The sequence below is a fragment of the Antennarius striatus genome, chromosome 13 (assembly GCF_040054535.1).
Source record: "Antennarius striatus isolate MH-2024 chromosome 13, ASM4005453v1, whole genome shotgun sequence".
In the NCBI taxonomy this organism is placed as follows: Eukaryota; Metazoa; Chordata; class Actinopteri; order Lophiiformes; family Antennariidae; genus Antennarius; species Antennarius striatus.
In genome coordinates this window covers 19,847,663-19,863,364 of record NC_090788.1, presented here as the reverse complement: position 1 = coordinate 19,863,364, position 15,702 = coordinate 19,847,663, and the positions used below count along the sequence as shown (strand labels likewise).

Sequence of the window (15,702 nt, the reverse complement as noted above, 5' to 3'; positions counted from 1 at the left end):
AATGTGCCCCCCCCCCCCAGACTCCACAGCCTCCCCATTGTCGTGAGGTGATGAGGAAGGGCGAGAGGAGGAGGAGGAGTGATGGAGTAAGAATGCAGGACTTGGGAATGGAAATGGAGGCGGTTCAGAATCAGCGTGTTTTTGTGTCAGCATAAATGTCAGAGTAGTTAAGTGTGTGTCGGCAGGCGGGGGGCAGGGGTACAGGAAGAGCCCCGTGTTGGAGGGAATAGCCCAGTTTTACGGCCCCATAAATCTGTGGTCCCCACGCCGGAGGCTGACCCGCCGCCTTCTCTTTCCCGCCTCGGCCCCGGCGGCACGCTAACACCGCCGCTGCCTCTCGGCTTCATTTGTCTTCCTCTCAGATGGTCGTGAGGCGTGCCCCCACCCCCCACTTTCTGCTCCTTAGTGCCCCTCCATGTATTGACTTCCTTTGACTCTGGAGTCACCAGGGCAGGAGATCATTCCACCTCCTTGATCCGTTCGATTCGTCTTTCTTCTCATTGACTGGAGCGCTTTTCAGATCAAACCTCGGAGCATCTGTGATCATAAATATTGATCTTTACGACCAAAAAAAAAGTAAAACTGGGTCAAACTCTTGTGTGTTTTTATCTGCAGTCTCTCCAACGTCTGTCCTCCCTGTCTGTCCAGGTCTTTTCAAATCTCCTCTATTTATTCTCCGTCTCTCTTACTGCTCAGTAAATTGAGTTATGACTCCAGTGTCTTTATCTGCTGAATGCATTAAATGCGGTTAAGCGTCGTGTAAGCAGGACGTTTGGCTGTCGTACACCTGGAGTGGTGTTTGAACGGAATCGTGTCCTCGTGAACCGAACACGTCACACTTGTTGTCTCTCACACGTCGTGTTGGTCCATTTAAACTCAAAAGCTCAAATCTGTCGATGTTAAAATAGGATTAATTGCTGCATTGCATTGTGGGAAATGCTTTTTTTTTTTTTTTTTTAGTCAAAGCACACTTTTGACCTATTCATTTTTAGACACTCTCGCGGGCCACATAAAATGATGTGGAGGGCCACATTTGGCCCCCGGGCCTTGAGTTTGACACGTGTGCCTTAGAGGGTCTGTTTCATTAGACGGGGTGAAGGAGGGTTGATGGGGGGACAAAAGTTCAGAGGCTGTGATGGTGGTGGGGGCTCTGATGCGGTGTAATGGTGCCACCCACCATACACCATGTGACCCCACAGGTCTAGGAGAAACCCCCACTGACTGATCAATCAATCAATCAATCAATATGTCTGTCAGAGATGGATTCAGAGTGGGACTCTGTGTGTGGAACAACGCATCACTGTGGAGTTTCCACAGAGTCCAAATGTGCGGCGCTGATGGGGATGGGGGGGGGTTGCTCTGGCCGCCTGCCGACCCCAGCCTCTGACAGATTGGTGCCATCAGCGCATTATTTCATAAACACTTGTGTTTTCACGGCGAACATCTTCTCACTCGTCATTTCTCTCTCTCTCTCTCTCTTGCCCCCCCCCTTCCCCCACCCCATCCTCCACCACCACCTCCCTCCCTGAAACTCCCCTGACAGATGGAGAGCGAGAAGAAGAGGAGAAAATATTCCACGAGCAGCAACGACTCCGACACCACTGACAGTAAGTTGGAGAGAAATACAGGGGAGGGTGTGTGTGTGTGTGTGTGTGTGTGTGTGTGAGTGTGTGTGTGTGTGTGACACCTGACGGTGTATGTTGAGCTTCCTGAATCTGCAGCAGGATATTCCTCCTGCTCTCTCTGCACCCAGACTCTCTTCCTGCTCCTGTCGTCTCCTCTTCTGAGGAGGATTTCTTCCCTTTTCAAACACCACAGAAGAAGAACGTGTTCGTAGGTGGGCCAGGCAGCCGCTAAGTGTGACGGAGTAAGAGGCTGCTGAAAGTTATTAAGCCTGTGAAAACGCAGGTGTGGAGATGGGAAAGAGTGTAGTGGGAAAGGAGCAGGAATGAACCCAGAAGTGTACTAGTATAATTTATAATTTATTTTTTTTGTTTAAAGTATAATTTATAGTAGTTTAAACTAAAAAAATATTTTAATAAACAGTTGAGTTGCACTTGTGTCAAATAAGTGCTAATGAACGATAAATAAAGCTAGTCCTCAAGATACAAACATCTGACTTGTGAGCAACCGCGCGCCGTCATGTCAGACTGTAGTTCCCCTTTCTGCCACAACCCCCTCAGAGCAGTATAACATTAACACCCCATAGAATCAGATTTCACGAGTCATGTTAAAATGACTCGGCAAATCTCAGACTGACTGAACAGTTTGCTCTGATGTCACTTCCTCTGGTCTTTTCTTCTTTCCTGTTGGCGTCATCTCTGTGAACTTCTGAGCAGGAAATGAACCCATAATGCATTTCTGTTCATAGAGACGTTCACCAACATGGAAACTGAAGACAATTCAGGTCAGGTCAAAAGTTAGAGCAGCAAAGTAGACGATAGACTACCTGTAGGACAACTCTGTTACCACCTGCTGTTAGTTCACATTTATTAATTATTGACGGGTCGTCCTCCTGTAGGAACTAAATGATGTAGGAACCAATGTTGTCCTCCTGTAGGAACTAAATGATGTAGGAACCAATGTTGGCCCGGTCAGGTTTCTGTCTGGAAGCATTAACTGACGCTAACGCTGAACTCTGAATGTTTTGCTGGTTGATGTTAACTGTTGGTGGAGTTAAAGAAGAAACTAAATGAGATAAAACAGAGTCATCAACATAAGGGGGCGTGTCTGACTTTTGATGAGCAGGAAGTGACATCATCGCGTCATTCAGGTCAGTGTGGTGGAACACCTCAGTGGATTAAACCTGGGTTTAGCCTCTACACCCCCCAGGAGAAAATTAATCCAGCAGAGGTAGAGATGTTAAAGTTTAATTATGGTACTACAGGATTTTAGTATTTAGTATTTATTTAGTATTTTTAGGATTTAGTATTTTACAGTAATGACATGTAGATGACCTCAAATGGAGATTATAGATTAAAATTTAATAAATACGAACAATTATACCACAATAATGAAATTTTTTTTAAAAATTATAAAATAATTTAAAAAATGAAATGAGTTTTTGAGGTATCTTTATAATACTGCTGCTTTATGTGACTTCAATTGCCCCTTGGGGATAAATGAAGTTTCCTGAATTGAGTTGAATTGAATCATAGAATGAAGTTCTTCCTCGGCGACATCGTGAAGACTCCTCTCACCAGTTGTGACTTTCTTCGGCTCGTGCAGCATCTGCTGGCGTGAGGTTATCAGGTTTCAAATTGAAGGATGCCCAGGATAATTTTGGCTGCCATGCTCCACGCAGGGCTTTAATTAACACACAGCCATGATGGTAACCTCTAGCCGGGCTGCAGCCCATTCGCTCGTCTGACCGCAGAGATGGAGCGCTGCAGCTGCCACACACACACACACACACACACACACACACACACACACACACACACACACACACACACACACACACACACACACACACACACACACACACACACACACACACACACACACACACACACACACACACACACACACACACACACACACACACACACAGATTAAATACCCTCTTCTGTTGTTTATTTTTCCACTATCCTCATCTTCAATATCCACTTCTTCCACTTTCGCGGGGTTGCTGGAGCTTATCCCAGAGGACTAGGGGTATGGGGCAGGGTACACTCCAGTTGTGACGCCAGTTATGAAAAGAATTAAAGATGTGAACCAGCTCTCTAAAAAGCTTTGAGGCTGTTTAAAGTCAAACAATCAGATGAGTCTGACATGAAATCAGAGTCAAAGGAACCAAAGTACTGGTTGTCTCCGCCTGATCGACTCACACGTTAATAACAGTAATAGTTATGATAGTAATTACTGGTGACCTGACGTCCTTCCTCCTGCACAGCAGTGACGGTGTGATGGGAGGTCTGTCGTCACGGCGATGGAGAACCCGACACCACTTCCTCCTCTGACAGGAAAGTTTAAACTCCAGCTAAACAAACACACCAAAGCTGTCCTCACATTCAGAAGGTGGTGGGCGGAGCTGAGCTGCTTACCCATAATCCATCTCACTGGTTAGCCGTGCCGAGCACGCCGGACTGGTCACACCAGATGTGACGCTGCTTCACACGTCACCGGCCGCCATTTAGCGCCGGTGTGTGTGTGTGTGTGTGTGTGTGTGTGTGTGTGTGTGTGTGTGTGTGTGTGTGTGTGTGTGTGTGTGTGTGTGTGTGTGTGTGTGTGTGTGTGATTATGAATATGCAAAGTATGTACACCTATGACGGACATCATTTGCAAAAGTGTTTTCAGGTTTGACCACAGCGTGCACATGTGGACAATATATGAGTGTGTGTGTGTGTGTCCGTGTGTGTGCATGTGTGTGTGTGTGTGTGTGTGTGTGTGTGTGTGTGTGTGTGTGTGTGTGTGCGGGGCTGATAGCTGTTCAGACGTCACAAGTGAAATTATCAGGGAGGCAGCTCTGCTGGGGTGACAAGAGAAATATGTTGAGGAGGAGGATACCCACACACACACACACACACACACACACACACACACACACACACACACACACACACACACACACACACATATGCATGCATATCTACAGTCACGGTCAGAATGTTCCATATTACTCAACACTGACAGACTGTGTTTTGCGTTTTGCCAGTGTGATGTCATTTTTTTCAAATGTGATGCAACTCTAGACGACAGGCTTCAGGCTGCGAGTGGATTGTTGCATCAGCGCCGTGATTGGAAAGTAGAAAAACTGAATAAATCACACACACACGTGCACGTATGGACACACATACACACACACACACACACACACACTCACACACAGGCCTGCAGATTGAAGCAGTGGGCGGGATATTTGCCCCAGTGTTTGGTTAATTGACATTAAGTTGTGTATTAATGAGGTTGTAACGGACCACGGCGGACTGCTTAACAAGATGCAGTTTAGGCTGTCGTTACTCATTAAACCGCTTCGTAGATCATCATCAGTCTTCTTCAATTAATGACCTGACTCAGAGTCCTTCAGCTCCGGCGCCGGAAAAGTCTTTAATTGTGTTTTTGGTTTTATTTGTGTTGCTCTGAGTTTGAGTCGACTCCTTGAATCCTTGAACTCTTGTCTACTCATTTATACTTTAACTTGTTCCTTTTCATTGTTTAATTCCATAATGGTTTGTGTTTCATCATCATTATTACATCAGTTTTTGACCAATCAGCAGATGTTTTGAGGATTTTAACCCTTAGACCCCTGACCTATTTTGGCCGTTTTTTGGTACTTTTGATATTTGTCTCTATATACCACATTAGAAATGATTTAACATACCCATGCTTGGTCAGCTATATGAAGAGATAGTTGTTATTTCAATATTAAAAAAACTATATTGACATATTGGGGCAAAATGGACACACACAGTCAAATTCAGAAATGGAAAAATTGTATTTTATTGCACATAAAAACCAAAAAACTTGCTCATCGAATTGATTTTGAACTCCAAAAAAGTTTGTCATAGGCTTCTAACATAATTATATACAGTTTGTGTCACTTGTGCCACTCTTCAAAGGAGTTTTTCAACATAAGAAGACATTGATGTAAAATGCACGAATCGCGAGACGTGTTCGAATCACGTGAATAAATGTGTCACAGCTCCAAATTAATATTTGTTACGCATGGTTTAAAAACGTCATGTGATCATAGCGCTGTAAGGGTTAAAGACCTTTTCTAGTTAAATGCCTTGAGACCCAGAAAACAAACTACTTTTTGATTCCACCAATCACGGTTGCTGTTTCGTTTCGCCGCAGGTCAGGTGACGTCGTGGTCCAGGTCATCCAAGAATATGGGCACCAGCAGCACGTGGGTCCACCACCAGCACAAGAAACCATCAGAGGTGAGTCGGTCTGGCGATTTGTTGCTTGATCTAAACTCGTAGGTTGATCTGACGTCCCTCCTGGACGTCCTGACGACGAACCACCGCTGGTCCTCTGTCCTCTAAATAGAGCCGTCTCCGTCACTGCAGCTCAATCAGCCAGGATTATGGTCATGATGAGCAATCCCAAGAGGTCTCAAAATGATCACCCTGAGGGAGAAACTGGCACAAACCAGTTGGAAAATGGTGCATTAGAGCAGTTGCGGCCGCGCTTTTGCCCGCCACAATCACACGTTCCTCCCACTCCGTCAAGTGAAGTGGGTTCAGGTCTGTTTCAGGAGATCTGCTCTCTGTTTGGGGAGTTTAACTGCAAGAAAAATAAATGATAAATCATCTGTTTAGAGTGATTTAAAAGAAGAAGAGGAGGAAAAATTACTGATGGTGTTTGTCTGGTAAAACACTTCAAACCAAAAAAAACAGGAAACGCGATCGTTCACCAGCCAACAGATTTCTCTCACCCTGACTGTAAAAAATATTTAAATTTAGAGGAGAAACGTGTTTTTTTTTGTTTTTTTTAATCACTAAAGGAGAAAAAAAAGTGGCATCCGCGCTCAGAACCACCCTGAAGTCATCAGCAGAGCATCTGTCATTCCTGTACATTTTGAAGCGTCCTCCCCCAGCTCCATCCGGCTAAACCACAGGCTGCTGGGAGCTCCTGTCAGCAATCAGTCTGCCAGTAATTACTACCGTCGCTCCGACCCGGACCTTTTGCTGCCGGGCCGGGGCCCACGTTCCCTTTCGTGCCTCCTCCTCCTCCTCCCTGCCTCGCTCCGGGGGCACGGCGCTCTCCTGGAGAACATCATATTTAGTCGTCGTGTCTCGTCTTTTCTGTCGGCAGCGGCGAATGATGGGGGAAAGGTTGAACAAAGAGAAAGGGGACGAGGTCGTTCCCCCCCTCCAAACTCCTTATTGCACATGTAAAAGTGAAGTTTTATAGAATTTCTTTGTTGTTATTAAGAGAATTATTGATCCTGCAGATTCTGATGGATATCTGAGATTATCATGTAGAACATTCTATGTGTTCTACCTGCTTTTAATCCATTCTCCTTTAGAAAACTGCAAATAAAGATTGTTCTTCAGCTCCATCACCAGGGTTCTTCAGAACTGATCGAGATGCCGGTGATTCCTGTCTGAGCTGTTTTACCTCTTTCTGACCGTTTTAAGAAGCTCTGAGGTGCAAAGTTTAGAGGACCGTGGTGGTGACAGCCGTGACAGACGGATTAGAGACAGTTGTGCTGAACAGAAGACAGGAAGTGGAGCTGGAGGTGGAGGGAATGAAGATGTTGAGGTTCTCTAGGGGTGACCAGGTTGGATCAGAAATGAGGATCAGCCAAGGTGAGATGTTCTGGAGACAAAGTTAGAGAGAGCAGACTCTGATGGTTTGGACACCACCAGAGGAGAGATGCTGAAAGGGTGATGAGGATGGAGACCAAGGAGAAGGTGGATGATGTGGTGAGGAAGACGTGAGGACGGTTGGTGTTAGAGAGGAGGAGGAAGGAGATAGGCTGACATGGAAGAGGGTGACACACTGTGGAGACCCCTAACAGAGGAGCAGGAGGAGGTCTTGTTGGGTGCACCCATTGAAAGCAGCATCGGTGGAACTGAGTCAGCGTGGTGGTGGTGGTGGGGGGGGGACTCCACGACAGTAGAGAAAACCCCCCGCTGTCCCCCAGGGGATGGAGAGATACTTCAAACGCAGGCAGATGACACACATTAGTCAGAGGTTGCTTGACACACTCCGTTGTAACTAAAACATGGACACACACACACACACTCTTTACTGAGGCTTGTGGTCTGTGTTTCCACGTGGGCGCGTACAGGAAGTGTTCTGATGTGTGTCGTCGTGTTTCTTCTGTGTTCCTCATCGTCTCATGACGGGAAGCAGCAGCAGATCAGTACAGAAAGTAACAGCGCTGATCTCAGCGGGACGCTTTCCCTTCTTTAAACACGTAGACGATCCGTCAGTATCAAGATGTTAACACATCAAAACAAACCAGGCTATGTGCTTTAATACAGTCACATTATCAAAATCAAGGCCCAGGGGCCAAATGTGGCCCGTGAGAGCATAAAAAGTGTCTAAAAATACATAATATGACAAAAAGTTATCTGACCAAAAACTACATTTCCCACAATGCAGTAATTCAGCCTATTTTAACTCTGATCCTTGATTGATGGAGTTCTGTGGGTTTAATAACCTGACAGGTTAAAAGGATTTATGTTGGAACAGAGAAACAAACAAACATGTTTTTTCTTTACAACTGTAATGTTTGTAACATGAATAAATAATGAATTCAGTTATTAATGAGTAGTTACATTTATGTTACATTACACTGAGTTACATTTAGTTACATTTATTAGTTACATCTGGCCCTTTGAGGACAGCTTTATGCTGATGTGGCCCTCAGTGACCCCTAAATTATTGATGTCACATAATAATTTCCATCATGTACTTCATGACAAACCACATGAGTTCGGACAGACGTGTGTTCACCCTACAGCCTGACTGATGCACGGGGGGCGTAGACGGTCGTCACCGTGGAAACGGACGGTGGGTTTCAGTCATCAGAGGCGTCCTGAGCTGAAAACACGTGGAGGCGTGTAACGAAACAGCAGCCGACTGACGGGAACACGTCGAGGACGGCTGCCCTCATTACGGCCTCACGAGCAGTCGTGTTCTCACGTTAGGATGAAGCTGATTGGATGAAGTCAAGTTAACCACCGACCAGCAGTCCTTCAACAGTCACTGGTTTAGACCTCTGACAGCAGACACCTGTTAATGGACTGGTTATGTGTGTGTGTGTGTGGGGGTGTGGGTGTGAGTGTGTGTGTGTGTGTGTGTGTGTGTGGGTGTGTGTGTACTAGAAGACAGCTGCAGCAGCTCATTAGCATCTGGTAGAAACAGCTGTGAGAGTCTGTGGCACACAGATGCACACATACACACATATACATGTACACACACACACACACACACACACACACACACACACACACACACACACACACACACACACACACACCTGTAGCTGCTAGATTTCTTGCAAGATTCTCAAAAATCCTCCAAAACACAACAATTGATGGTGAAAGCTGAGGGGTGAGAAATGAAATGTGAGACGTGTGAATGTGGAAACAGTGACAGGTTGATAAAATGAGACACAAGTGATGGGTGAGGATGATGGAATGATGAAGAGGAGGAACTGAGGGGACTCTAGTGAGGAGTTGGAGCGATGAGAGCAGAGATGGAGGAGCAGATGACGATGGAATCAACAGACGTTTCACAGAAAATAGAAGTTTTAACTTTCACCTCAGCGGAATCGAACAAACGCGTCTCACGAGCGTCTTGAATGTCTGGCCTCCAGTCGATGCTTTTAAATTGTCGTTCGTCGGTCTCTCTGGGTGCTGTTGGTTGTTGACACATAAACAGTGTTGGCCAGTGAACCTCCTGGGAAAACACAACCAGTAATCAGATGGTGTGTGTGTGTGTGTGTGTGTTTTGTCTGGGAAGGGAAGTGAATATTTATGCTCTCATGAACGTTTGTTTGTGTTTGCATGAATCATTTGTCTTCTTCATGAGTGTCTTTCCATCGAGCCGTTACCAGTGTCTGTGTGTGTGTGTGTGTGTGTGTGTGTGTGTGTGTGTGTGTGTGTGTGTGTGTGTGTGTGTGTGAGTGTGTGTGTGTGTTTGTTGTCTTCTTTTCGAGGGTAAAATTGTCCGTATTTCCATTTCCAGTCACGTGAGATGACTTCTTGGCAAAACATGAGAGGCTGGAAAGGAAACTTACAGATTGAGAAACGAAGATGAGAAACAAATATAGCATGAGAAATAAAGATTGGGGGGGGTGGGGGTGGATGTTGTGAGAACAATCAGGATGGTAATGATCAGAACCAGCAAACTTTGTGCAGAAAAATAGTGTGCATCTCTGGTAGGCGGTGAATTACACCTGTAGGAGTGGAGAGGACATAAACCAGGAAGTTGAAATTAGTTTGTCTAAGAAAATGCAAAAAAGACAGGAAACGTGAAGGTTTGCAGGCTTTTGATTGGACAGTTTTGACATCATCAGGACCGATGATAAGATTCTGTGTTCTGAAGTTTATGCACCCCTTTAATTTGTGACCGTTGATGGGGAACAGGACAAGGCTGAAGGTTTCTTTGTTATAATTCAGCACTCGTCACCATGTTACAGACTTCTAATGGACAAAGTGAGAGCAGAGGCCACAGACGCAGAACTTTTAACTGAGTTTCACCTGCTGACCACAGAAAAAGTCCAATTTATATAAAATTAATACCCACACACACACATATAAATATAAATATATAAATATATATATATGTTAAAGTTCTGTATGTACACACACACATACTCAAGTTAAGTCTGCATGAATAATTGAATAAGTTACCTTTATAATTAAAATATTCATTCGAGTCTATTGGCTGATAAAAATATGTTTTTTTATAATTTAGATCATTTGAGACTTTTTTTTTTACGAGACTGGAACAGATTATAATGATTTTAGTTATTTTAAATGGTCAAATGTTCTTTAACTTTGATCTATTATACTGTATGTGATTCTCTGAATGAACTTCCGTCTATATAGAGCAATTGTAAGAACGCTTCCTGTTCCTGCTTTGCAGGAAATGGTCAGACGTTGTGTGTCTCCTGCTTTCTTTTCACCTCATTTTTTACATATTCAGCTCTAAAAGTCCATGGTTGTTATGAAAAGTCATTTTTATGATGGTTTTATCTTATGCAGAAGTGGAAAAGACTGATTGATATTAGGGATCACTTGTTCCATGAATTGACTGAAGACCTCTTAGCGTTGGAGTGGCTGTTAAGAGGGACATTCAAATAGCGCTCATATGGTCGAAATATTTATTTAGTCTTTTATGCAGATCCAGATTGGTTGAGTTCAGTAAAAAAATATATTAGCAAACATCCCTAACGTGAGGGATGTCATGTTCCTGGACCTCCATGAGGAGATATGTCTCCGTCTGAGTCTGTTATGGTGTTCTGCTGAGCTGCTTCCATTTAATCAACTTGGTTTTTCCATATCAGTAAATTGTGCTACTTAAAAGCACGACAAGCGGCTGGAGCTGCAGACGAGGAGCGTCATTAATCATGGAGCGGGTTGGTTTGTTTTCAGCCACAGATCCACAGAACTAGGTCACATCTCACCCAAACTTCCTCTGCCTGAGAACACCACGGGAAAAGTGAGATCTGCATCAGTGCGTGTGTGTCTGTGTGTAGTGGGTTATTACTGTAGTACAAGTATACAGTATAATTTGTGAGAATAACGGATCAGTCAGATTCCGAGATGTTTCAGAATGCTAATACAAGAATATTTGTAAATGTGTAGACACACGTATATACACCTCTATCTCTGTTTCTGTCCTTCACATGTGATTTTTTTCACAATTGCTTCTCGTAATGCCTTCGACTGTGGACGTTGTTCTCTCCACCTGCCAGCGTCTCTTGTTCTTGTTATCCAATCAGTTACAGGATAAATCCTCTACAACAGCGTGGGAAATCTTTTTGACAGGAGGGCCACGCAGGGTTCTAAAATGCGACAGGAGGGCCAGCTGAGGAGCAGATGGATGGAGTGTTTATTTGTAATAATGAAAATGACATGTAAAAACCATTCTTTAAATGGTTTTGGCATTCAATGGTAGAAAATATACATTTGGAAGACTTATTAAATAACTGCATTTATTCCATAACGCATTAACCGTTTTTTGCGGTGAATGCGTTCCAGGACCCACACGCGAATAACGAATTCCGCGATAGAGCGACAAACTATTTATCTTATTATTTACATGAAATTTAAACGTTTATGAACCCTCCCCATACTGATATTAAACCACCATCTATCTGTATTACCTTTTCCCGCAATCTGACAGACTGTTTAAAGCACTTTTGTGTCTCACGGAAGTCCGAGACTCACGGAACGCAGTGCACTTCCTGATGCCGTCATCTCAGTTGGTGATCGTCTGCATAGAGGAACATCGTGGTTTCTTGATGGAGATGCTTCTGTCTTGGACCCGTTCCTTTAGTGTGTGTGTGTGTGTGTGTGTGTGCGTGAGCGTGAGCGTGGAGATGAATGGAGGGCAGCTTTAAGCTCACTGTAGGCCAAGAATCACATCTGTTCAGATGAGGAGAACAGTCAGTCACATCCTTATTGAAGAGGGAACAAAGCTTAATTGCGTGACCTTTGAGCGAGGCGTTGGCAATCAGCCTGCCCTTGGCGTTGAAGGGGGAGCAGCGGCGCTCCACGCATCATTCAGGCCAGAGGCTTCTGATGAAGGAGCGAGGCGTTCAGAGTAATCTCTAAAGGACTTGTTCGCTGTCTCGTCTTACACTAATGAGGAGCATAAATTGTAGGCTGAGTGGCTTTTCAGAGCTTCGACAGTAAGTTTTTAGCTAATAGCGGCGGATGTAGCGTCTCAGATGTGAGACAGGAGAGAGAGGCTGAGAGGAAACCCTTTTCACATCCCCATCAAATCCTTTGTGTTCTTTAAAAAAAAAAGTGTCAAGTAAGTGTGTGAAGGCAGCTGATGGGAGCGATTCAGTCGGAGATGCGTCTGCACAATGACGCTGACTCGACTGTTGCTTCAGTTGGGGCTGAAAGGGGTTTTTTGGGTCCGTGCTCTTTGCCCCGCATGGGGGCCGCTTCTGCAGAGCATTCTGTTTATTGTGTTAGAATTACACCTCAGATGCTTAGATGTGAGAAAAAAAAATACATCACATCTGGGTTGTCAAAGAGTTTTACTTTAATGTGTTTTAACCCTTTAAAGCCTTAACCATCAGAAAAATCATATTTTTTATAAAATGCGATCTAATTGAACCTTCTAACAAATTTGTCACAAAAAAAACAAACACATTTTGTATGTATGAGCTTTAATTTGTGTAATTATGGCTAAATACAGAATGGAAAATGCAAATGCATGTGAATATATAATCAACTTTATGATGAAGAAGTCTCAAAATCCTAAAAGAGAGTTTCAAATATCATACTTTTGGCTTTTCAGGAATAAAGAGGCTGCAAGTGCAACATGACTTAGTTATTTATTGTTTGTTCATGTTTTATATAAATCTTATTGAATGTTTGATCAGTTATTCTAGGTATTTCCCTGGGTAACATCCAATCTGAGATCCAGTCGGATTTATTCTGACATGAACTCTTACCATCTCCCACACCATCCTACACTTTCCATTCATTCCATTCATTCATCATTCAGACACTCGTAATCCTCATCCAGCTGGGATTGGCCGGAGCCAATCCCAGCTGGTTGCGGGTGAGAAGCGGGGTACACCCTGGACAATTTGCCAGTTAATGGTAGGGTCACATGTAGATGGAGGCCCGTTTGAGGCCGTCCTGAGGAGCTGATCACACTGATCACACACTGCGGGGGCTCTGACGGCGCCAGGAGATGACACAAAATGTATTTGGGACAGACAGACTAGTAATTAGCACATGACAAACTGAATGGGGCATGGCGCATAATGGAGCGTGCCTTCTCATGCTGTTACTATAGTTACTGTCGCCGGCGGTGGCTCACTCCCCCGGCGAGGGGCCGACAGAAGAGATGAAGGTTCTGAAATGTTCCTGTGGTTCACCCCCCCCCCCACAAGCTGCTCAGTGAACTTATCTGACAGCGAAGACGTGACCCAACGCCCGTTCTTTAGCACAGGGAGCTAACGGCTAATGAAGCCAATAGTTTTCAGCTTTACTTCAAATCTTTATCTTCCAATCAAGCAAACTCACATAATCATTTATTTCCTCAAAATGTAATAGTGTTCTCATTTGGTTAACAGCATCTATAGATGATCATAAATAAGATCATCATGTTGTTTGATGATATTCTCCATTAAGAGCTGAAGGCTAAACGAGGCTCCTTTATGGCCCGTCTTCAACATTCCAACCTTTTTTCCTTCTGGCAGTGAATTAATGCAGCATATTAACCTAAAAATGAACAATTCCTTCAAGGAAACAGGTATGATGAGAGGAAGTGATGTAGCTAAAATTAGCCTCCTAACTCATGGCAGAGTTAACATCTGCTATGAGGTCCTGAGAGCAGGTAATGAGGATGTCCTTTCCTGTCCTTCCCTTCCCTTTTATTTCCTTTCCTTTCCCTTTTATTTCCTTTGCTCTATCTGCTGTGCACATTTGCAGATAAGAATTAAATTAAGTGTAAGAACTGAATAAGCATGAAACATTCAGTTTGGTTGATTACATTAATATACATGAGAAAAATAAGCATATTGTTGAGATTCCCAAGGACAACACACACACAAATTGTGCATTGATTGTGTTTTGTTTTTCCTACTGAAGTTTTTATTTGTGTCTGTGTGTGTGTGTGTGTGTGTGTGTGTGTGTGTGTGTGTGTGTGTGTGTGTGTGTGTGTGTGTGTGTGTGTGTGTGTGTGTTTGCTGTCGGAGGCGATGCTTCGCTGTGTCTTCATTTGTCTTCATCTCTTCAGGGAGTGACGGTTGTCTTCTTCAGATGAGGCGTTCTGTTGTGGGACGGCCAAACCTCTCGCTCCCGTTTCAGCCGGGTTTCAGTGGTTTTTGGTCAGCTTCCAGAATGTTTCGGGCTCAGATGTGTCACCGTTCCTGTCAGATCTTTTAAGCGCGACAAATCTTTCCATCACTGCTCTGACAGTCTGAGCTGGCGACTGGGAAAACTGGGATGCTGGGAAACCAGCAGCTGTGAGCTGTCAGGACTTCAGCGGTGTATTTGGTACAGATTGTGATATAAAGAATTTCTTGAATTCTAAAATTTTATATTATATTTAACAATTTATATATATAGAATAAAAGTTGTAAAAATAATGTATAATATAATAATATATATTTAGATAAATTATATATATATATATAATATATTATTTTATTTATTTTTACAATTTTTATTATATATATATATATACAGTATATATATACAGTATATATAAGCACCTCTGCTACAAAATTAAAATAAATTCTATGTGTGTGTGTGTGTGTGTGTGTGTGTGTGTGTATGTACATATATATATAAAACTTTATTTATTTTGCGGTACCATTGTTCAGGTAATCGACTCCACTGGGAGGATTTTACCTTTCACTCCTCCTCCTGATGGATTCTAGAGATGAGACTCCTGTTGCCATGGTGTCTGTTATATAACTTTATTTCAACATGACCTGATGGTGAGGCTTACATGGTGACCCTCATGGTGACCAGCAGCCGCTGATGGCCGGAACTCACTGATATATTCCATGCATCTGCATTTTGAATGCAAAAAAATTCCAGATTTAGAAGAAATTATACAAATGAAAGCTCATACATACAAATTTATGTAAAAAATGTTTTTGATAATTGCCAGAATTTTCCATTGAGACATTATTTTCCAAAAGTTTTTTTTTTTTTTAAATGATTTAACAGTTCAGGCTTTAAAAGGTAAAACACACTGATTGTTTTAGAATCTTATAAAGCAGTTTGTGTTGTGTCACCTGACCTTTGAGAGCTCTTTCTGTTCCTGGACCCCAAGGAATCAGCAGCAACACTGCATTAACAGAGTAATAATGAGGTGTAAAGGCTGGGTCACTATATCCATAGAGCCATGTGTGTATATACACACTGTCAGCATTTTTATTTTTTCTGATTGATCATGTAACATAAAATCTGTGTGTTCCCTTCATGTTTTGTCGGTGATTTATGTCTATGTGTAGTTCTTCTGTAGTGTCAGCGTTTTTTTTGTGTGTGCATCACAAATACTATGAACTACTCTGTGTATTCCAGTAGTGTT

General features: G+C 43.4%; 1 protein-coding gene across 2 annotated transcripts in view; it reads left to right on the top strand.

The window, feature by feature from the left end:
- The window catches only part of jade2 (jade family PHD finger 2), a 110,180-nt gene that overhangs the window by 16,217 nt on the left and 78,261 nt on the right, over positions 1 to 15,702 (top strand). For both annotated transcript variants that reach the window (XM_068330819.1, XM_068330817.1), the window contains exons 2-3: positions 1,544 to 1,607; positions 5,800 to 5,885. In XM_068330819.1, coding sequence (XP_068186920.1) covers positions 1,544 to 1,607; positions 5,800 to 5,885 — 150 coding nt within the window. The remainder of the gene's footprint in view (positions 1 to 1,543; positions 1,608 to 5,799; positions 5,886 to 15,702) is intronic.